The sequence below is a fragment of the Delphinus delphis genome, chromosome 2 (genome assembly GCF_949987515.2).
Source record: "Delphinus delphis chromosome 2, mDelDel1.2, whole genome shotgun sequence".
Lineage (NCBI taxonomy): Eukaryota > Metazoa > Chordata > Mammalia > Artiodactyla > Delphinidae > Delphinus > Delphinus delphis.
Window position 1 is genome coordinate 2651897 of NC_082684.1, and position 25167 is coordinate 2677063.

The window sequence follows — 25167 nt, forward strand, 5'->3', positions numbered from 1 at the left end:
ACGAAGAGTAGCCTCCGCTCACCGCAAGCAGAGAAAGCCTGCACACAGCAACGAAGATCCCAAAGCAGCCAAAATTAAACAAACAAACAAACAAAAAAAGAATTCTAGGTCATAATTGTTTTCTCTCAGAAATGCGCCCCCCCGTTTTAATGAGATATAATTGACATAGAATACTGTGTAAGTCTAAGGTTGTGCAATGTGATGATCTGATACACACATATATTGTGAAATCTTTACCACAGTAAGTTAGCTAACACATCCCTCACCTCACATAATTACCATTTTGTTGTTGTTTTCGTTGTGGTGAGAACATTTAAGGTCCACTCTCACAGCAACTTTCAAGTACTTGCTAACTATAGTCACCACGCTGTACAACAGATCCCTGGAACTTTCCATCTTGTAACTGGAAGTTTGTACCCTTTGACCAACAGCTCCCCATTTCCCTCAACACCCCCATCCCCTGGCAACCACCATCTACTCTCTGTTTTTATAAGTTCAATTTTTTTTAAAGATTCCACATATAACTGATATCACAGAGTATTTATCTGATCTAACTTAGCATAATGCCCTCAAGGTCCATCCATGTTGTCACAAAGAGCAGGATTTCCATTTTTACAGCTGAATAATATTCCTATTATTATAGGTTAGAATATATAATAATAATACTCCTCACACTTTCTTTACCCATTCATCTGTCAATGAATGCTAGGTTGTTTCCCTAGCTTGGCTATTAGAGTATACAATGCAACGAACATGGGATCTCAGATATCTCTCTGAGATAGTAACTGCATTTCCTGTGGATATACACCCAGAAGTGAAACTGCTGAATCATATGGTAGCTCTAATTTTAGTTTTTTGAGAAACTTCCGTACTGTTTTCCAAAGTAGTTGTACCAATCTACATTCCTACCAACAGTACACAAGGTTTCCCATTTCTCTACACCTCTGTCAGCATTCATCTCTTGTCTTTTTGATAACAACCATTCTAACAGGTTGATTTGCACTCCCTTGATGGCTAGTGATGTTGAACACCTTTTCATGCACTTGTCGGCTATCTGAATGTCTTCGTTGGAAAAATGTCTATTCAGATCCTTTGTTGCTTTTTAAATTGGATTATTTGGGGTTTTATTTGCTACTGGTTGTAGGGGTTCCTTTTCTCCCACTTCGTAGGCTGCCTTTTCATTTTGTTGACTGTTGTTTGTTTTTTGTTTGCTGTGAAGTTTTTTGTAGTCCCACTTTTTTGGCTTGTGATTTTGGTGTCATATTAAAAAAAAAAGTCATTGCTAAGAACAATGTCAAGGAGCTCTTTCCCACTGTTTTCTTCCACGAGCTTTATGGTTTCATATCTTCCATTTAAATCCTTAATCCATGAGTTAGTTTTTGTGCATGGTATAAGACAGGGGTCCAGTTTCATTCTTTTACACATGAATATCCAGTTCTCTCAGAATTTTAAAGGCCTCGATCCATTTCCTTCCAGCTTACAGTGGTGTGGAATGGTATGATGACATTCTGCTACAATTCTTTGTGACCTATTTTTTCCTCTTCCTTCTCTTTAATTTTGATGTATTTAAATTTTAATATACCACAGATTCAGTCTCTGTGGTACATTAGCATTCAGTCCAGATATATTGTGGGTCTTTTGTCATTTACTGCATTGGGCACTGAGCCTTTCAATCTGGAAATTCAGGTCCTACAGTTCTGGGAAATCACCTTCTGTTAGTCTTTGATAATCTCCCCTCCTATCCCCAGTTCTTTTTACAACACCTCTTTACCAGAAACTAGACCTCCTAGATAGGTACCTCAAGTTCACATGGTATCTTTCTTAATTTTCATCTCTATGAACTTCTGTAATACTTTCTGAGAGCTTTCCTTGACTTTATTTTCCAACCCCTTTATTGAATTTCTTTCCAATACTATAAATTACCCTCTCCCCAACAGTCCTTTCTCAATGCACCATGTTCTTCTTTCATGAATATAATGGTCATTATTGCATTCTGTCTCCCTCTTTTTAAAATCTTTGAAAACATAATTAAAGTGTTGTTGTTTTTTAAAGTAGCTGAGTTTCCTCTTCCAGTGTTCCTTTCTCTTTCTTATTCTTGTTTGTTTTAGTTTCAGGTTATCCTCAAATATCTGGAGATTCTTGGCTGTCCTCCCATATTTAAGAGAGGCACCAAAATACTGGACTAAATGTTATATATATAAAAGCTGGACCATAGGATGACCGGGCAAAGATTAAGTAGATTCACTGAAAGACAATAATGTCTCTAACTATATTTTCATTTAACTCAATTTTCCTGGAGAAGAATCCTCCAATTTCCTTTTCAGGCAACACATGAAGGGCTAGAGAGTTCTGGGAGGCAAGCAAGGAGAGGGAAGACAGAGTATCTCACCACTCAGTGGGCCCGTTTTTAGTATGGGGTCCCCAAGTCTAGATGCTCTTCAATTCCGCCTCTTCAGAAAATAAACTGCCCAATTTCTACTGGGGCAGAGAAGGGCGGGTTGCCTGGAGGTGATATGAGGCCCAGTTACACATTTTAAGCCAATCCTGTTTCCAGTTCTACATGTACCTCCACCCACAAAAGGAGCTAACAGAACTCATCCTTAAACTTTCTGAATTCTGTGGCATGACTCAGCATGATTTTTGCTGGCACCAGCCTACCTATTCCCACCCCTAAGTGCTCCCCTTACGGATCGGTTTCAGTTCACTATGATTTGCTAAGTCTACTACATGAAAAAATATATATAATAGTGTACACACACACACACACACAACTATTCATCCATCTGCTTTCCATCTGGCAAACTAGGTTTAATTCTTTGTCTGCCAGTCTTCTCTATTTTTGACACTCCTTTTTAATTCCTTTACTACTATTTAGCGAGTGGGAGGAAGGAGCAAAGATAAATGTACTAATGTTTAACTGGAAGTCCTATATGCTAATACTTTAATTCTGAATTTTTGAATGGATGTTGTGAGATTGAACTATAGTTTTCTTCCCTGTTTCTAATACATTTTGATAGCCATGTATGTGAATTCCAGAGAAGAATTTGGAAGCTTCCCTTCAAGATCTATTCACTGAAGGTTTCAAAGAAGCCAATCATGAAATTCTGCATATGGCAATCTGAGGTGGCAGCTGGCCTTTTTACCACTATTCAATTTCTTCTGTAGTTACTGATGCATTTAGATTCTTTTGTAGAGTTAATTTTGATAAGTTACGTTTTCCTAGAGAATTATCCATTTTTTAGGTGTTCTAGTTTATTTGCACAAAAGGTTCTCTCATGATAATTTTAATTCTTCTCTATCTGGTCTTTTCCCTGCCCCTCATTTCATACTCATACTTTGTGTTGTCTCTCCCTATCCCCTGGATTAAGTAACTAGTGGTTTATCTATTTTACTGCCTCCCTTCTCATCCCCCTCTCAAAAAAAAAAAAGCTCTAGATCATTTTGATTGTTTTTCCAATTCACTAATTTCTGCCCTTTATAAGTTCCTTACATTATTCTTCGTTCCTGAGATTTATTTTGTTCCCTTCTCTAACTTATTAGTTGAATATTTAATGTATTGTCATTTTTTGTTTAATAATGTGTTTAAGGTTTCAAATTTACTTGAACACCAAAAGCAGTATTCTACAGGTTCGGATACACAGTGTTACCTTCTAGATACACTGCAATTTTGGTTTGCATTTTCTCTTTGACCCCATGAATTCAAAGAGTGTTTTCAAGTCCCACATGCTTGTACTTTTTGTTTGTTTCTATTTTTATTGGTTTCTATTTTTATTGCTTGTTCAGAAAGATCTGGAAAGATCTCTTAGTCAGGCTTATTAATCATATTAACTGTTTATAGCTGTGTAAGTTATGCATTGCCCAACAGTGAGGAAATCACTTACGCTACAATCATCATAGATTTGACTGGCACAGAGCTGTAATGTATCCTAAGAAAGGGATGCTTTTAAAAAAAAATGCACAAATGTGTGGGATTTCCCTGGCAGTCCAGTGGTTAAGACTCCGTGCTTCCACTGCAGGGGGCACGGGTTTGGTCCCTGGTCAGGGAACTAAGATCCAGCATGCCACATGGTGTGGCCAAAAATAAAATAAAAAATAAATTAATTAAATTAAAAATGCGCAATTTGTAATATGGGCTAGTGGAGGGGCTCTATATTAAGATCTGTAACTTTTTTTCCTCTACTTAATGTGTCATACATAGCCTGAGAGAAGATAAATCTATTTTGTCACTCTTGTGCTTCTATAAATTTAGCTCAGATTTTTCCTGTCATATATTTTGGGATTCTGTTTATCATTTGCCATTCCACTATTTTTAAAATAAATTTATTTATTTATGGCCGCGTTGGGTTTTTGTTGCCACGCGCAGGCTTTCTCTAGTTGCGGCGAGCAGGGTCTACTCTTCATTGCAGTGTGCAGGTTTTTCATTGCGGTGGCTTCTCCAGTTGCAGAGCATGGGCTCTAGGCGCACAGGCTTCAGTAGTTGTGGCTCGTGGGCTCTAGAGTGCAGGTTCATTAGTTGTGGCTCACAGGCTTAGCTGCTCCGCGGCATGTGGGATCTTCCCGGACCAGGGCTCGAACTGGTGTCCCCTGTGTTGGCAGGCAGATTCTTAACCAATGCGCCACAAGGGAAGCCCTGCCATTCTACTACTGAAAATAAAAATTTTAAATGAAAATAAATTTAAAAACCTGCCTTTAAAATAGCAATTGTGAAGTGAACCAGAATAACCACTTTGGAAGAACACAGTATGTGTGTGTAGAGAGGTACGGAAACTCTGTATTGCAGAAGAGTGGGGAAAGGAGAGACAAGGCAATAAGTTGTAACACGTATGAAAAAACATAATTGGATTGCTACTTCACAATATGCACAACTTCAAGGTGGATTAAAGATTATAAACCTTTGAGACAACAGAGAAAAATATCTTTATGGCCCCAGGCAGGGAAGAATTTCTTAAAGAACACAGAAAAGGGGCTTCCCTGGTGGCGCAGTGGTTGAGAGTCCGCCTGCCGACGCAGGGGACATGGGTTCGTGCCCCGGTCCGGGTAGATCCCACATGCCGCGGAGCGGCTGGGCCCGTGAGCCATGGCCGCTGAGACTGCGCGTCTGGAGCCTGTGCTCCGCAACAGGAGAGGCCACAACAGTGAGAGACCCGCGTACCGCAAAAAAAAAAAAAAAAAAAGAACACAGAAAATGTACAAACCATATAAGAAAAGAATGACAATTCAGGTGTGTTAAAATTAGGAAATTCTGCTGTTCATCAAAAGACAACATCCAGAGAATGAAAAGATATACCATCAAACAGAAGAAGATATCTGCCACATGTCAGTATCCAGAATACATAATCTCTAAAATGATTAAGAAAAAATCCACTAGAAACTGAAAAGGCTTGAACAGGCAATTCACAGAAGAAACAAAAGCCAATAAAAATATGAATGATGTAATACTCATCAGCAATCATGGGAATATAAATGAAAACCACAATGACATAGTTTTATATCCATCAGATAGTCAAGAACTGAAAAATCAGACAAAATCAAATTTTGACGAGGATGTAACATTACTTGAACTGTCTTATATGCTACCGGTGGGAATATAAATTAACACAACTGCTTTGGATGAATGAGGATGTACAAACCCTGTGAACCAATAAGTCCACTACTGGACACATATCCTTAAGAAACATAAACAACTTCACCAGGACACACACGAACAATCCATAGCAGTGTCTGTGATACAAATAGCTATAAGCAATCCAAATGTCTCTGAATCAGACAGAAAATGGATAAAATAAATCATGAAATATTCATGTAATAGGATACTATATAACCATGAAAATAAGCATAGCAGTGAAAGTAAATTACATCTAAATACATCAACATGGAACACAATTTGGGCAAAATAAAGCAAACAGGAGAAGGACACAAATAACATGATTCCATTTATATAATATTTAAAATCTTCACACTATATTGATGAGGGACCCATATGTGGTAAAATTATAAAAGCAATCAATAGAAAATAGTAACACAGGGACTTCCCTGGTGGCACAGTGGTTAAGAATCCGCCTGCCAATGCAAGGGACACGGGTTTGACTCCTGGTCAGGGAAGATCCCATATGTCGTGGATCAACTAAGCCCGTGCGCCACAACTATTGAGCCTACACTCTAGAGTGTGCGAGCCACAACTACTGAGCCCACGTGCTGCAACTACCGAAGCCCGCATGACTAAAGCCCGTGCTCCGTAGCAAGAGAAGCCACTGCAATGAGAATCCTGCGCACTGCAACGCTTGCTGCAACCAGAAAAAGCCCACATGCAGCAATGAAGACTCAATGCCGGCAAGATAAAGAAATAAATTAATATACAAAAATAAATTAATTTTAAAAAGAAAGAAAATAGTAACACAAAATTTTTGTTAGTGGTTACCTTGTAAGGTGGGAAACAAAGAAGGAGGTCACGTTGGGGAAGGTTACAACGTGACTGATTTAAAGTATTGTTGCTGATCCATTTCTTGAATCAAATACCCTAAGCATATGTATATGGCAAATATGTAACATTCTTCCGTATGTAAAGCATTTCATTCATTCATTCATTCATTCATTTTTGGCTGCATTGGGTCTTCACTGCTGAGCGCAGGCTTTCTCTAGTTGCAGTGAGTGGGGGCTACTCTTCGTTGTGGTGTGTGGGCTTCTCGTTGCAGTGGCTTCTCTTGTGACGGAGCACGGGCTCTAAGTGCATGGGCTTTAGTAGCTGTGGCACGTGGGCTCAGTAGTTGTGGCTCATGGGCTCTAGAGCAAGCACAGGCTCAGTAGTTGTGGCGCATGGGCTTAGTTGCTCCATGGCATGTGGGATCTTCCCGGACCAGGGCTTGAACCCATGTCCCCTGCATTGGCAGGCGGATTCTTAACCACTGCGCCACCAGGGAAACCCAATGTGCATTTTTATGATCAAGTATTTCAAAGACAAAGAAATTTTCCTACCACCTCAAAACCTAAGGTTCTGGTGGTCAAGATTCCTGGAATTAGGGCAATATGAGAAAAATATTAATTTAGTATTAAAATAAATTTGGTACTTATAAAATAATGAACAGATATTATTGGGTATCTACCACATGCAAGGTGAAGGAGCTTCAGTAAGCTCCTTTGTATGCTTCCCATATGGAAGGTGCTGGGCCTGATTCCTTCCAAGGGGACATGTTGGGAAAAGGCTATGTGAAGTTAGGGCTTTAAGTTCTAATGTTAGTTCAGTCAGTGTGTCAGTTAGTGCACAGTCATTAAGAATTTGAACTCTGGAGCCCACTATCTGTCCCCACCTGGGGATCTACCATTGACTGACTGAATCTAGGTGGCTTGATCTCTCTGGGCCTCTGGTACCCCCAGGGATAAAGGAACCTGACATGTTGTTGAGATCTTGGAACAGTGCGTGGCACACAATAAGCAACATACGGCTGTGATTCTGGTTGTTGTCGCTAGGATTCTTTCCCAAAGGTCTAGTTTTTGCCCAACTTTCAATTTTCCACAAATGGGTCCATGCTAGGCTCTAAGTTTAACCCATTTAAAATACCTGGTTCTTGGGACTTCCCTGGTGGTCCAGGGGTTAAGAATCCATCTCCCAATGCAGGGGATGTGGGTTTGATCCTTGGTCGGGGAACTAAGATCCCACATGCCACGGGACAACTAAGCCCAAGCGCCACACTACTGAGCTGGTGCGCTCTGGAGCCCGCACACCACAACTAGTGAGAGGCCCACGCGTTGCAACAAAGAGCCTGCACGCCACAACGAAAGATCCTGCATGCTGTTGAGGAAGATCTGTGTGCCGCAACTGAGAACCGATACAGCAAAATAAAATAAAATAAAATAGTTGGTTCTTCAGTGGCTTTTCTAAAATAGCACAATGAACAATTGGTACAATTAAAAATAAATTCTAATATTCTCAATTCACAATCTGTACTCTAAATTTGCTGCCAAAGTGAAAATGTCTGGCAATAAATTAAAAATTTCCCCATAAAGCAGCAGCAACACTGAAGCTATATTTTCTTACACTCCTATTACTATTTTTGAAATGTAACAATATACATATATTTTTATTCTCAATATTTTAAACATGTAAAATGAAGAGGGTTTGACTTAGATTTCATTTACCATATCCTGTTTGTAAAAGTTTACCTAATTCATTACACTGATCTGAATGCAGATGCTGGATTGAAATTAATAGTCAGGACTCTAGGTATTTTTTAATATCCTCTTTGATTCCTTCAGTGATCCACTGGTCTAGTGATCCATATTATTTAGCCTCCACGTGTTTGTGTTTTTCACAGCTTTTTTTCTTGTGGTTGATTTCTCCTCTCACAGTGTTGTGGTCAGAAAAGACAATTGATATGACTTACAGTTTCTTAAGTTTGCCAAGGCTTGTTCTGTGGCCTAGCATGTGATCTATCCTGGAGAATGTTCCATGTATACTTGATGAAAATGTGTATTCTGCTGCTTTCAGATGGAGTGCGCTAAAGAATCAATATTGTTAAAATGTCCATACTAACCAAGGCAATCTACAGATTCAATGCAATCTCTATTAAAATACCAATGGCATTTTTCACAGAACTAGAACAAATAATTTTAAAATTTGTATGGAAACACAAAAGACCCCATATAACCAAAACAATCTTGAGAAAGAAGAACAGAGATGGAGCAATCATACTCCCTGACTTCAGACTAAACTACAAAGCTACAGTAGTCAACACAGTATGGTACTGGCACAAAAAGAGACACATAGATAAATGGAACAAGATACAGAGCCCAGAAACAAACCCCCACACTTATGATCAATTAACGTATGACAAGCGGGGGCAAGAATATACAATGAAGCAAAGACAGTCCCTTCAGTAAGTGGTGTTGCGAAAACTGGACAGCTACATGTAAAAGAATGAAATTAGAACATTCTCTAACACTATATACAAAAATAAACTCCAAATGGATTAAAGACCTAAATGTAAGACTGGATACTATAAAACTCCTGGAGAAAAATATAGGCAGAACACTCTTTGACATAAATTGCAGCAATATTTTTTTGGATCCATCTCCTAAAGTAAAGGAAATGAAAGCAAAAGTAAACAAATGGGACCTAATTAAACTTAAAAGCTTTTGCACAGCAAAGGCAACCACTGACAAAATGAAAAGGCAACCTACTGAATGGGAGAAAATATTTTCAAATGATATGAATGATAAGGAATTAGTATCCAACATATATGAAAGAAGCAGACTCCCAGATACAGAGAAGAAACCAGCGGTTACCAGTGGGGAGAGGGAAGTGGGGAGGGGCAATATAGGGTAGGGGAGTAAGAGATACAAACTATTAGGTAATAAGCTGCAAGGATATACTGTACAACACAGGGAATATAACCAATATTTTATAATAACTATAAATGGAGTATAACCTTTAAAAATTGTGAATCACCACTATATTGTACACCTGTAACTTATATAATATTGTACAACAACTATACTTCAATTTTTAAAAATTTACAAAAAAGGATTCTAACAACTACTTTTGTTAATGGCCTGAGCTGTTTAGTCTCCTACAAGTCAATATGGAAAGAGGAAGGTATTAAGAAAGGAAAAGATCAACAGCGCTCATCAATGAAAAAGATCCCAACAATGATTTGTGCTTCACCAGATGGGTAAGGAGAAGGAAAGAAGTCCAGAAATTGGGTCAGGAAGAGTTTGAGAGAGGGGGGAGATATCTGGCAGCTGTAGTGGCAGCAGTCTATAAGACTTAAAACACTGGAGGAGGGGGTCATCTTTAAAACAGGTTACCTTTAGAAAGAGAATAGAAATTACGGGGTTTTTTTTTAACTACACAGATGATTCTACTGCACAACAAGGGTTAAAAAAGACTGCCCTAAGGAGGCTGAAGCAAAAGTACCCCAGATAACTCAGTGGTGGTAACAGTAAGAGTACATTACATTGTAGACCATAAGAAAAGCATGAGCGGGTTCTCTCTGCTTCCAAATATACAGTTCCCTGGCTTGTCCCACAACTGAGATTCCCTGGGATGCCAAAAAAAGGTCACTGCTATTACAGAGCTCTAACCATTAACAGTGGCTCCAAAATAAACACCAACTTTAAAAAGAAACCAGACTTGAGTGGGTGTAAGTAAAATTTCTCACAAAGACCCCGATAAAAGGAACCTATAGTCAACAATACTTTGATAATCATTCAGCAATCTGCTGTATATACTTTTTTTTTTTGGCCACAGTGCACGGCTATGTCGGATCTTAGTTCCCCGACCAGGGATCGAACCCGTGCCCCCTGCAGAGGAAGTGTGGAATCCTAACCACTGGACCTCCAGGGAATTCCCGCATTTTGCACATACTTGAATTTATGCACATACTTAAATTTAAAATCATTCTTTTTTTTTCCTTAGTAATTTTGATTAATTTTTTTTAACACAGGGATTTCTGTTTCTCTCTTACTAAAAGTCTGGATTTGAGAATGGTGCTTGAATATTACTCAAATATTGCTTGATGAGTCAGCAGAACCAACTAAAGGGTGGATTCGCCAATGAGGTGCCTTGTCCCTACCTTGTGGGATATTTTAATTGGATGAAAACATCCTTGTCCAATGTATACAGCACCAAACTAGAAGTGACAGCTAATACAAAAGACTCATTTTTCAAAAATACACTAAAAGGACTGGAATTATGGTAGGAAACCATTTAAATGGTCTTCAGCAAGAATGAAATAAATTCAGTTAAGAAAAAAATCAATTACTGATGTGGAATAAACTAGCCCTGTGTTGAGGGCAAGTCCTGTAGCTGGCCCAAGAGGCTGAGTATTTACTCTGGAGAAGGGACCAAGAAGACCCAAGATAGTTGGTTATGTTGGATTGGTAGGGGTTATTTTTGTGGACTGGTAGATTTAACCTCCAAAGCTCCAAATGAAAGAACAGAGAACAGTACTGTACATGTTTCTAGAAGACAGATGCTAGTGTAAACGATGAAAGAAAAAAACCTGTTTAGGGACTTCCCTGGTGGCGCAGTTGTTAAGAACCCGCCTGCCAATGCAGGGGACACAGGTTCGATCCCTGGTCCGGGAGGATCCCACATGCTGCGGGCAACTAAGCCCGTGCACCACAACTACTGAGCCTGCGCTCTAGAGCCCGTGCTCCGCAACAAGAGAAGCCATCGCAGTGAGAAGCCCGTGCACCACAATGAAAAATAGTCCCTGCTCACCACAACTAGAGAAAGCCTGCGTGCAGCAATGAAGACCCAACACAGCCATAAATAAATTAATTAAGAAAAAAAAACCTGTATAATAACTAGAGTCGTCCAACACTGGAACAAGATGGCATAGGAAGCAGTGTGCCTCCATCCCTATACATGTTTAAAGCTGGCTAACCAGCTATCATAAACACATATTTTAAAAAATCAATTATTTCACTACATTCACACATTTGTTTTTAACTAATGGTTCCAGTTTAAGAAAAAGAGATTACTGTTTAAATTGACTATGTCACAGTATGGTGACAATTAAAGTTTCTGCCACCGAGAAGACTGAGTATTTCTAAAATAACAAAATCTTAGTCAGAAGAACCCAGGGGAAAGTTAGGGAATTACTGAAAAGTTTATTACACAGAGATGATTGTTCCTTAAAGGGCCGGGGCATTCAAGGCTCCCAGTTTGGCCTGATGTAACCGCCAGCTCAGGGCCTTGCACTGCCCTGCATACTCGCAGGCCTCGGCAGCCCACCGCTGCTGCAGTTGCTGCTCCTCAAGCTGTGTGTGCAATCCTCCCACGAACACTTAGTGAGGACCTCCATGTCAACGCTGCAAGGAGGACTGCAAAGGTCTTTCCATTCTTTATTACTTGGTAAAAAACATTTAGATCCTAAAGGTCTAAGTAAACTTTTACTGCAAACCACATGGTGAAGTTCACCCAGAGTCTGTTGTACTTATCTGACTCTTCTTATCACAACGCTTGGTTCAGGAGAACAAGAATGTTTCTTAAACGAATTACTAAGAGGGCACCCCTACTTTTCACTTGAAATCTACACATTCCTCGGATACTATCTCCTCACCCTGTGTTTTTGTTTTTTAAATTTATTTATTTATTTTTGGCTGCATTGGGTCTTCGTTGTTGCACATGCGGGCTTTCTCTAGTTGCAGTGAGCAGGGGCTACTCTTCATTGCGGTGCACGGGCTTCTCACGGCAGTGGCTTCTCTTGTTGCACAGCATGGGCTCTAGGCATGCAGGCTTTAGTAGTTAGTTGTGGCATGCAGGCTCAGTAGTTGTGGCTCGCGGGCTCTAGAGCGCAGGCTCAGTAGTTGTGGCGCACAGGCTTAGTTGCTCCGCAGCCTGTGGGATCTTCCCAGACCAGGGCTTGAACCCATGGTCCCCTGCATTGACAGGCGGATTCTTAACCACTGTGCCACCAGGGAAGTCCCCACCCTGTGTTTTAAAATGTAGGTTCTATTATTATTCAGGTATGGTGAGCCAAGAGATCAGGAGAAGAGTGCCATTAAAATGATGGTCTGTTACTTATAGTTCCCAAAAGAAGGGGGCACACAGTGCCATGCAGGGCCATGTGAGGAAGCACCAGGATGGGTTAGAAGGCCGACGGAGCAAGGGGAAAGCATGGGGAAGAGTTTTTATTCTGGTTTCCACAGGAAAGGTAAGTCCAGGCAGGGTAAGCAGGCTGAGGACTGGTTCATTGGGATAATTTCAGCAGGTTCTTGAGTATAAGTACGGTCTCTAGGTGTCCGATACCAGCTCTGCAATGATTAGGGCAGAGAAATATTGCCTCTTGGAGTTTAAGAGCCAGATAGGGGAGATGGTTCAGAGTATGGGCTCTGTACTGGTTAGTTTGCATCTGAACAGTGTACTCACAGGGGAGTTGCTTACTATTTCCAGGAACTAGCTAGCTCTGGGGAGTAGTCTATCTCAGGTCAGCAAGGCCCCAGATGCCAGAGCATCAAGAATACAAAAAATAAGAAAATACAGTCAATACATCTTGCTTTATTTTTCTTCATGGCACTGACATGACATTATATATCTGTTTATTGCTGCTCTCCCACTATGGTATCAGTTCCATGAAAGTAGGAACTTCATTCATTTGGTTCAATGTTGTACCCTCAGTGCTCTGAACAGTGCCTGGCACACAGCAGGTATTTACTAATAAGTGTTTGTTAAGTGAAGGAGTGAATAAACAAATTTGCATAAAAATATGACTTATGCAAAGTTTGGAAGGGGAGGTGGGGTACAAGGCCTACTTCTCTTTCGTACTTGAAATACTGGGTTTGCCAAAAGGTTTGCTTGGTTTTTTCTGTAAGATGGCTCTAGTAGCACTTAGTTGTCTTTAACTTCATTTGAAACAATTTTGTTAGATTGTGTGTGACAGCTGTCATATAAGAGTGCATTTAAAAAAAAGGCTTAACAAAATTAGTGAATTTTTGTGTAGCCATTTTAATATTGAAGATGGAAGAAAAAAACGTTTTCGGCATATTATGCTTTATTATTTCAAGAAAGGTAAAAACGCAATTGAAATGCAAAAACAGATTTGCTCAGTGTATGGAGAAGGTGCTGTGACTGAACATGTCAAAAGTGGTTTGTGAAGTTTCATGCCGGAGATTTCTCGCTGGACAATGCTCCACGGTTGGGTAGACCAGTTGAAGTTGATAGTGATCAAATTGAGACACTGAGAACAATCAACGTTGTACCACGCGGGAGATGGCTGACATACTCAAAATACCCAAATCAAGCTATGAAAATCATTTGCACCAGCTTGGTTATGTTCATCGCTTTGATGTATGGGTTCCACGTAAGTAAAGCGAAAAAGACGTTCTTGACCGTATTTCCTCATGCGATTCTCTACTGAAACATAATGAAAACGTTCCGTTTTTAAAACAAATTGTGACAGGCGATGAAAAGTGGATACTGTACAATAATGTGGAACAGAAGAGAGCGTGGGGCAAGCGAAATGAACCACCACCAACCACACCAAAGGCCGGTCTTCATCCTAAAAAGGTGATGTTCTGTATATGGTGGGATTGGAAGGGAGTCCTCTATTACGAGTTCCTTCAGGAAAACCCAACGATTAATTCCAACGAGTACTGCTTCCAATTAGACTAACTGAAGGCAGCACTTGACAAAAAGCGTTCAGAATTAGTCAACAGAGAACACATAATCTTCCATCAGGATACTGCAAGACCGCATGTTTCTTTGATGACCAGGCAAAAACTGTTACAGCTTGGCTGGGAAGTTCTGATTCATCCGCCGTATTCACCAGACATTGCAACTTCAGATTTCCATTTATTTCGGTCTTTACAAAATTCTCTTAATGGAAAAAATGTCAATTCCCTGGGAGACTGTAAAAGGCACCTGGAACAGTTCTTTGCTCAAAAAGAGAAAAAGTTTTGGGAAGATGGAACTATGAAGTTGCCTGAAAAATGGCAGAAGGTAGTGGAACAAAAGGGTGAATACATTATTCAATAAAGTTCTTCGCGAAAATGAAAAATGTGTCTTTTATTTTTACTTTAAAACTGAAGGCACTTTTCGGCCAACCCAATATTTCCTCAACCTTGAAACTATTTACTAACTTCTTCATAGCTACTACAAAGAAAGCCTCAGGTTAGTTCCCATCTCAGTTAGGGAAATTTAATTACAGGAGGGGGCCATAATGAAGTGGAAATAGTCCATGCTTTGGAGTCAGGCTAAGATTTACATCTTTGCTCCATCACTTACGAACTGGAGAGTCTGACTATACCAACTTCTCAGACTCTGTCTCCTCAATGGAAAATCAAGATGGTAGTAATACTCACCTAACAGAGTATGAAGGTGAAAAGGTATCTATCAGACTAGCTACTGTGAGAACGCCTATATGTGTAAGAACATGGGAAGCACATGCTCTAGTATCTAATGACAATGAATTCCTATCCAACTAATATACCTGGGACATTGCTTACAGCAAATGCTCTATGGTCTAAACTGTGGTAAACATGTTTTCATTTAGAGTTCATTAATGCTCGACTCAATGATGACTACACCTATCATAAAATGACTGCCCAAGCAGCTATCACTTACTAGTCAGGGGACGTTGGGCAGATTACTTTATCTCCCTGGCCTCTCTTTCCTGAATAACAGAACTTACTTCATGAAGCTGTCCCACAATGTGATATTTGGAGATGGAGCATTTGGGAATTAAGTTGGTTTAGATGAGGTCATGAGGGTGGGTCCTTATGATGGGATTAAGTACCCTTATAAGTAGAGACATCAAACAGCATGCTCATGTACCTTCCCCCTACTTTGCTATGAAGACACAGTGAGACGGCAGCCCTCTGTAAGCCAAAGAGAGAGCTTGCACCAGAACCCGACCATGCTGGCAACCCTGATTTTGGACTTCCCAGGCTCTACAACTGTGTGAAATAAATGTCTGTTGTTTAAGACACCCAGTCTACAGAATTTTGTTATAGTGGCTCGAGCAAACTAATACAGTACTCCATATATACTAAATGCGCAAATATTAGCCGTGATCAGAAGTAGTCTACTGCAAATAAGTCCTATGAGACCTAAGCCAGAACCTACCATTCAATCCTTAAGTTTTACTTATTTCCTGTGAGGGTAAAATTTAAAAAACAAACAAAAAATATCTCCTGGGAAAAGAATCTTAAAAAAAAAAGGAGTGGATATATGTATATGTATAACTGATTCACTCTGCTGTACACCTGAAACTAACAACATTGTAAATCAACTACACGCCAATAAAAGTTAAAAAAAAAAAAATCTCCCACTCTCCCTCAAAACCAATATTCAGCAGGACACACAATAATAGCAAACACTTGGTCCTTACCATGTGCGAGGAACTACACTCAGCTCTTCTAAGGGCTTTTATTTTATTATTATTTTTTAACATCTTTATTGGAGTATAATTGCTTTACAATGGTGTGTTAGTTTCTGCTTTATAACAAAGGGAATCAGCTATACATAAACATATATCCCCATATCTTCTCCCTCTTGCGTCTCCCTCCCACCCTCCCTATCCCACCCTTCTAGGTGGTCACAAAGCACCAAGCCGATCTCCCTGTGCTAAGGGCTTTTAAATGTTAACTTATTTAATTCTCACCACAGCCCTAGAGGTACTGTTGTTATTTCCATTTTACAAACAGGGAAACTAAGATCCAGGAAGGTGACTTGTCACACAGCTAGGCTGGGTTGAAATCGAGATTTGAATCCATGTAGGCTGGCTTAACTGTGTTCCTAACCATTACTTTATAATCCCTCTTTACATTAACACACTACTCCAAGATGAGAAAAGAAAATAACTTTAGATGGGTTACACTTAGTGTACTTGCATGTCTTTTTTTTTTCTTTTATAAATTTATTTATTTTTGGCTGCGTTGGGTCTTCGTCGCTTCACGTGGGCTTCTCACTGCGGTGGCTTCTCTTGTTGCAGAGCACAGGCTCTAGGCACGCGGGCTTCAGTAGTTGTGGCTCGCTGGCTTCAGCAGTTGTGACTCGCAGGCTCTAGAGCGCAGGCTCAGTAGTTGTGCCACACGGGCTTAGTTGCTCCGCGGCACGTGGGATCTTCCCGGACCAGGGATCAAACCCATGTGCCCTGCACTGGCAGGCAGGTTCTTAACCACTGGGCAACCAGGGAAGCCCTACTTGCATGTCTTAATAAATTCATAACTTGCTTCTTAATGACGAACTTGAATTTAATAAAACAAGATTATCTGTAACCAAATCAAAGCTAAAAATGGGGCTTCCCTGGTGGCGCAGTGGTTTAGAGTCCGCCTGCCGATGCACGGGACAAGCGTTCGCGCCCCGGTCCAGGAAGATCCCACATGCCACGGAGCGGTTGGGCCCGTGAGCCATGGCCGCTAAGCCTGAGCGTCTGGAGCCTGTGCTCCGCAATGGGAGAGGCCACAACAGTGAGAGGTCCGTGTACTCCCCACCCCCCCAAAAAAAAAAAAAAAAAAAAAAGCTGAAAGTGACTTTGTAAAACCAGGAGGAAGACTAACATTTTTTTCCACTCCTGTTGTTTTCAAAATCATTAAAGGTACACAACATTACAGAGTTCTTTAACGGCTGACCTAAAAGACATTTATGGACAGAAAATGTCTCAGGGATAGTACTCAGAAATTGAGATGTACAAAAACAATGGAGAAAAATATATCTTACTAGAATCTAACATTTATTCACTCAGTGGCTGGAAAAATTAAAAGGAAAAGTGAAGAACCTGTCAGTGAAAATAACATCAGTTTACTAATATGCAGTCAACTCAGGTTTGCTTAAATGCGTTTATCAGATGTACATGATTCAATGTGTAAGCCAGAATACTGTGAATATTTTGAAATGACACTATTTTAAACACCTGTGTTCAAACACTGCCTGAATGAGCCAGTCCACATTTTTTTTGGTAGTGGCAGTACAAAAAGATCGCATATTGTTGATGGCAGAATGTTGTTAGCTCCTAAGGCCATACACCAAGTTCCAGAGTTTAAAATCACAATATACAGAGATTTGAGTGAGCAGGTGTGATACAACTGTGAGTGGTGCTGAGGAAGAAAACAAGCTGCAAGCACCACTATTACAAGGGCAAAAGATGCCAGGTATACACCACTCTGCTGCCACCTTTCCATGGAAAGGGAACTCAGCGAAAAAGAATGTGAAGGAAGTATTTATAGAATGCTTCTAATTTATAAGAACACAAACACATGATTTATGATTTAAAACAATGCCCTACAAACTGAAAACATTACACTTATCAAATTATTTAACTTGGACGGATCTGCCTTTAGTATAAATTTTTTGTGGATGGTTCATACTTGAGCTATACCAAACAAATCTTAAAAGTCTTATTATTTATATGCCAAAATTAATGCTGATAAAAATCTGCATCACACCATCAAGCTAAACAGACAGCCTACCAGGTACTAAATTGGTAATGATGTGACAAACAGTAATTTGGAATAATAACAAAAAAGAACAGTGGTAATTAAAAACTATGACCAAAAATAATGAAAAGAAGCAAGCAAGAAAAATCACAACCAACTCAAGACAATACTATGATAAAATTCTTCCTAGAAAACTGCTAGAATTCCAGTTATCTGCAAGTACACATGAATAGTGGAAGATCTGTAACATTCGAATACTGAATTAGAATCCTTAGCAAACTTCTCTACATGCTAATTTTAGTTCTGAATACCAAGTTTTAGTAACCTCTAACTTATTAATTACTACCAAGTCCTTAGATATATGAAGAAATGAGTTTAAGGAAATGGATACAATTTCATGTTCAGAACAAAGGACTGGAAATTTTGGATCCTTCCAGGGCCACCCTGAGAGCCCTTAAGGCCCACTATGCCCTGCAGAGCCACTTGTTTAAATAACATTTTCAGTGCAAGATAAAATCTGTCTCCCTCTCCACCTTAATCCCCCACACACACAGACAGTTTCAAAATTATGATGATATAAATAGAAAATAACCAACAGAACTAGAACTACATTAGAAATGTAGATAGAGCATGATTACCCTTAAAATGTCTTACGTACTGCTTTGCAGTTTATGAAACTCTTTGATATGTATTATTTCATTAATATAATCCATCATGAGAAGATTAAATCTCCATTTAATTAGTTATTTTTATTATTATTTTCAACTGAAGTATAGTTGACATACAATATTATGTTAGTTTCAGGTGTACAACACAATGATGTGACAATCAAATACATTATGAAATCATCACCATGATAACTCCAATAACCATCTGTCACCATACAAAATTATTACAGCATTACTGACTACATTCCTTATGCTGTATATTATATCCCCATGACTTGTTTACTTTATAACTGAAAGTTTATATCTGTTAATCCTCTTTACCTATTTCACTCAGCTCCCCTCTGGCAACCAACAGTTTCGCTCTCTGTAAGCCTGTTTCTGTTTTATTTTGTTTGTCTATTTGTTTTATTTTTTAGATTCCACATATAAATGAGATCATATGGTACCTGTCTTTCTGTCTGACTTATTTCACTTAGTGAAATTATCTTCATTTTAAAAGATGAGAAGCCCAACGTCCAGAAAGTTAAGTGACTTGCTCAAGGTCAAGTTACACATTCAGCTAAGTGGCAGAGGACTTCTTGTTCTTTTTTTTTTTTTTTTTGCGGTACGCGGGCCTCTCACTGCCGTGGCCTCTCCCGCCGTGGAGCACAGGCTCTGGACGCGCAGGCCCAGCGGCCATGGCCCACGGGCGCAGCCGCTCTGCGGCATGTGGGATCCTCCTGGACCGGGGCACGAACCCACGTCCCCTGCATCGGCAGGCGGACTCCCAACCACTGCGCCACCAGGGAAGCCTGACTTCCTGTTCTTATTTCTAGGTCTCTGTATCCCCCAGCTACCATAGGCCAAGTCTAGAAATCAAATGAAGTATGTAAAAAGGCTCTGCAAAACCAAAAGGAACTAAAAGGATCTTATTATGAAGATCATTAATCATTCACTGATGCACCAGTGAAATACCTATGACCAGGCCCTACCCGAGCAATTAAATCTCCCTATGGGCCAGTCATCAGGATTTTGAAAAGAGGCCCAGGTGATTTTAACATGCACCAGGTTGAGAACTCCTGATCTACATTAGATAATACAAATGGCAATAGCTCATTAACAAACATGTTTTCAACTACCAATTTAGTTTTACTTTTATATTTTCCTTTTATATCAATTAATCATCACTCCTTGATTAGACATATTGTGGTAGCTTAAGAAAGCCAAAGTGCTGACTTTAGAGATCTCAGTATTAGCTGTAAGAAAGATGTGTAACTCTGCTTAAGACTAATTACATGAAACTATGTTGTTCTGTCTTTTTTATAACTCTATTCTAGTCAATATTTAGAATATTCAAAGTACAGCCTTCAGTTTGTGCTATTAAGAACATTTAAAAATCATTATCTTCAACTGAAGGAAAAAAATACAACAATACGACATTTAAACCATATTAAATTTAAGTTGCATTCATTTGAGGAAGAGGAAGCTTTACTGTGTACTAAATACAATAAATAAAAATAATAGTAGAGGTAATTAATGGACAAATTAGATGACAATTAGCACTGAAAATCATTAAAAAAAAAACTGGATACTGGACCAATCTTACCTTTTGTAGACTTGTTGGATTCAACTGAGTTTTGTCAATTATTTTTATTGCGACCTAGAAAAAAATTAATATTTATGGATTTTAAGAATTTGGTCATTATAGACTAATTAGTAATAGTTTTGTAAATGCCCAGACATGTAGCATTGTTAAATAGCAAGCAAGTAAACAAACCTCAGAAACCTAAAACTCAACCAGTTACAATTATATTTTACACTTTATAAATATTTTATAATTTACAAGAGGGGCTTCATGCAAATAAGGGTATTTTATAACATTTTACATTTAAGTTACCTATAGACACAGGGAAAATAAGTCTCCCAGAAACCACCTCCTAACCCCTCCCAAAAGGGGAGAGAGATTATACAATGAAAACAATTCTAAAAATATGGCAATGTAGCAAATCTATTCATTATTTTCTGACACTTTAATTTTATCTGACTCTGGGATACAAGGGCAGGAACTATAGCTTTTATAGGTTTATACAGCCCAAAATGCTTTCTAGAGTGTCCAGCACAAAGTGGGAGCTGGTTAATTGAGTAAATATATGAACAAATAAGTTGGTGTTGAATCTGAAAACTTTAAAAACATCTTATTTCAATAAAAAAGCTCTTTAGAGAAGAGGAAGAGGCACTAGCTCTTCGAGAAGGAAAAGGCACTCTTAGAGAAGGAAAAGGCCCTAGCTTCAGATCAATCAACAAGCTAACCAAATGAGTATGTACAGAGGCAACAAATGGGTCCCCTAGTAGTCTTTGTTCAAAAAGGGGTGAGGCAGTCTAAAAATAAGCCACTAAGACATAGGAAGAAAGAGCTACAGCTTCTAATTATATGCACTTATCTTAAAAAAAAGAAAAAAAATTAAGTTGTACTAACCCTGCACCGACATCCTCACCTAGCCAGTCTGTCTTTTCTTGCTTAAAAATGAACTACGTGCACTGTGGTAACCTAAATGGGAGGGAAGTCCAAAAGGGAGGGGAATATCTGTATGTGTATGGCTGATTCATTTTGTTGTGCAGTGGAGGCTAACACAACATTGTAAAGCAACCATACTCCAATAAAAATTAATTAAAAGAAAAAAGTGAACTACGGCTAACCAGAACTAGGAACTATGGATATCGAGAAGGGGGGATGGGGTGATGACAGGGGACGGAAGGAAACGTAAGTGAAGACAGAGGCTTTGCCATGAATTAGGGAACATAATTAACCCAGCTTTGCACCTGAGGTCCAGAACAACAAATGGTCTCACCCCATGTCAGTGAGGCTGTGTTCCTACTATATGTCCCTCAGAACACAGATCCAATAAGAAGCACCACTGAAGAAAGGGACTACAGTCAAAATCTGGGGAAAGTGTTCAAAGATTCTTTGTCAACGGTTCTAGAACTTTTTGGTCCCCTTTATATTCTTAAAGATTATGCTGGACTTCCCTGGTGGCGCAGTGGTTAAGAATCCACCTGCCAATGCAGGGGACATGGGTTCGACACTGGTCTGGGAAGATCCCACATGACACAGAGCATCTAAGCCCGTGAGCCACAACTACTGGGCCTGTGCTCTAGAGCCCACAAGCCACAACTACTGAGCCCACGTGTCACAACTACTGAAGCCTGTGTGCCTAGAGCTCGTGCTCCGTAACAAGAGAAGCCACCGCAGTGAGAAGCCCGCGCACCACAACAAAGAGTAGCGCCTGCTCGCCACAACTAGAGAAAGCCCGTGCGCATCAATGAAGACCCAATGTAGCCAAAAATAAATAAATAAAATAATCAAAAAAAATTTTTTTTAAAGAAAAATAAATTAAAAATAAGTGCTGGGGCTTCCCTGGTGGTGCAGTGGCTGAGAGTCCGCCTGCCGATGCAGGGGACACGGGTTCGTGCCCCGGTCCAGGAAGATCCCACATGCCGCGGAGCAGCTGGGCCCGTGAGCCGTGGCCGCTGGGCCTGTGCGTCCGGAGCCTGTGCTCCGCGGTGTGGGAGGCCACAACAGTGAGAGGCCCGCGTACCGCAAAAAAAACAAAAACCAAAAAATAACTGCTGAACAACTCATTTCAACACAATAATATTCAACAAATGGTGCTGGGGCGGGGCGGGGGATTCCCTGGTGGTGCAGTGCTTAAGAATCTGCCTGCCAATGCAGGGGACACGGGTTTGAGCCCTGGTCCGGGAAGATCCCACATGCCGCGGAGCAACTAAGTCGGTGAACCACAACTACTGGGCCTGCGCTCTAGAGCCTGCGAGCCACAACTACTGAAGCCCACGCGCCTAGAGCCCGTGCTCCGCGACAAAAGAAGCCACTGCAGTGAGAAGCCTGCGCACTGCAACAAACAGTAGCCACTGCTCGCCACAACTAGAGAAAGCCCACACACAGCAACAAAGACCCAACACAGCCAAAAATAATAAATAAAATTAAAAAATTAAAAAACAGATGGTGCTGGGGAAATGATATCCACATGCAAAAGAATGAAGTTATCAGACTCTTAACCTAACATCAAATACAAAAATTAGCTCAGCGTGGATCAAAGACCTAAATCTACGACCTATAAAACTATCAAATTCTTAGAAGAAAACATAGGGCAAAGCTTCATGACATTTCAAATTTTATGCATCAAAAGACGTTATCAACAGAGTAAAAAGGCAACCCACAGAATGGGAAATAATATTTGCAAATTACATATGTGATAAGGGATTAATATCCAGAATATACAGAGAACTCTGAAAACTCAACAAAAACCTGATTTAAAAATGGGCAAAGGGGCTTCCCTGGTGGCGCAGTGGTTGAGAGTCTGCCTGCCGATGCAGGGGACACAGGTTCGTGCCCCGGTCCGGGAAGATCCCACATGCCGCGGAGCAGCTGGGCCTGTGAGCCATGGCCGCTGAGCCTGCGCGTCCGGAGCCTGTGCTCCTCAACGGGAGAGGCCACAACAGTGAGAAGCCCACGTACAGCAAAAAAAAAAAAAAAAAAAAAAAGGGCAAAGGACTTGAGATGTTTCTCCAGAGAAGATATACAAATGGTCAATAAGCACATAAAAAAGACGCTCAACATCCCTCATCATTAGAAAAATGCAAATCAAAACTAGGAAACACCACTCCACACCCAACTGGATGGCTTACTGCCAAAAACCCCCAGAAAATAATAAGCCTTTGTGAGGATGTGGAGAAACTGGAACCCTTGTGCACTGTTGGTAGGATTGTATAAAATGGTACAGCCACTGTTAAAAAAAAAAAAAAAAAAGTACAGATTTCCTCAAAAAATTAAAAATAGAATTACCAGATGATCCAGCAGTTCCACTTCCGGTATGTACCCAGAACTGAAAGCAAGGATGGATGGACGGATAGATTGATTGACTGATTGATTTTTGGCTGTGTTGGGTCTTCGTTGCTGTACCGCAGGCCTTCTCTAGTTGTGGTAACTGGGGGCTACTCTTCGTTGCGGTGCGTGGGCTTCTCACAGCGGTGGCTTCTCTTGTGGTGGAGCACAGGCTCTAGGCGTGCAGGCTTCAGTAGTTGTGGCATGCGGGCTCAGTAGTTGTGGCTCGCAGGCTCTAGAGCACAGGCTCAGTAGTTGTGGCCCATGGGCTTAGTTGCTCCACGGCATGTGGGATCTTCCCCTACCAGGGCTCAAACCCGTGTCCCCCCCTGCACTGGCAGGTGGATTCTTAACCACTGCGCCACCAGGTAAGCCCGAAAGCGAGGATTTAAAAAGCTATTTGTGCACCCATGTTCATAGCAGCATTATGTATAGTAGCTAAGATGTGGAAGCAACTCAAGAGATCATCAAGGGGGACTTCCCTGGAGGTCCAGTGGTTAGGACTCCACACTTCCACTGCAGAGGGCACAGGTTCAATCTCTGGTCAGGGAACTAATATCCCACAAGCCACGTAGCATGGCCAAATAAAAAAGTTCATCAAGGGATTAATGGAAAAGCTTAATGAGGCACATCCATAAGATGGAATATTATTCAGTCTTATAAAGGAAGGAAATTCTGGCACCTGCTACAACATGGATGAACCTTGAGGACACTATGCTAAGTGAAATAAAACAGTCACAAAAATACAAATACTGCATGCTTCCACTCTTATGAGGTCCCTAGAGTATTCAAAAGCATGGCGACAGAAAGGAGAATGGTGGTGGCTGGGGGGAGGGGGGAGGGGGAATTTAATGGGTGTAGAGTTTCAGTTTTACAAGATGTAGAGTTCTAGAGATGAATGGTGGTGATGGCTGCACAGCATTATTGATGTATTTAATACCACTGAAATATACACTTTAAAACAGTTAAGATAATACATTTTATATGCATTTTATCACCATAAAAAAATTGGGAAAAAAGTCTATTAGTGTTAATATAAATAACATTTTAATGAAGTTCTCAAATGTCCTCCTGTAGTCAATCTGTTATGATATCACACGTCACATACTTCTGGAAAATTCTACTGTACGCTCGTGAGAAAGAATGGAAGAAGCAAATAATGTCTTAAATAGTATTACCAAAACAGTTTTGATTTTGCAGACCCCCTAAAATGGTCTCAGAAAACCTCCAGGGGTCCACATCCCTACTTCAAGAACTGCTGCACTATTCATATTAAAGCTTTTTTTTTTTTTTTAACTGATTAACTTGGTCTAAAGCCTCCATCTGCCCATGCCATTTGATTACTTCCTATGAACCTATTAACCTCCTAAGGAGCTAAAGAAAGGGAAAGACTGCAGCAAGGCATCCAGTGAGTCTGACCCTGAAGTACAAGGAACCCATCACCCCTTCACCCCTGACTGGGGTAGGCAAAAAATCAGAATTGGTGGGGGAGGGAGAGTTAATGAGTGTGTGTGCTTGCAAAAAGCAAAGTCAAAATTCTGATTCTATATTTGGAAAATATAAGTCTTGATGGAAACTACAGTAAATAAATCTAAAGGAAATACTGGCTGCTGGAATATGCAAACAATGACCACCTTGTGCATAACTCAATGGGGAGAAGACATCCTGTTATAGCCCTAGAGCACTACCTGTACACAAGGAGCATTCAATAAACGCTTACTGGGGTGATCTGAGGCCTTGAAT

General features: G+C 40.3%; 1 protein-coding gene across 10 annotated transcripts in view; it reads right to left on the reverse strand.

The window, feature by feature from the left end:
- MARK3 (microtubule affinity regulating kinase 3) overlaps positions 1-25167 on the reverse strand; it is a 108272-nt gene that overhangs the window by 48356 nt on the left and 34749 nt on the right. For all 10 annotated transcript variants that reach the window (XM_060003872.2, XM_060003869.2, XM_060003865.2 and 7 more), the window contains exon 3: positions 20131-20184. In XM_060003872.2, the coding sequence (XP_059859855.1) occupies positions 20131-20184 (54 nt within the window). The remainder of the gene's footprint in view (positions 1-20130; positions 20185-25167) is intronic.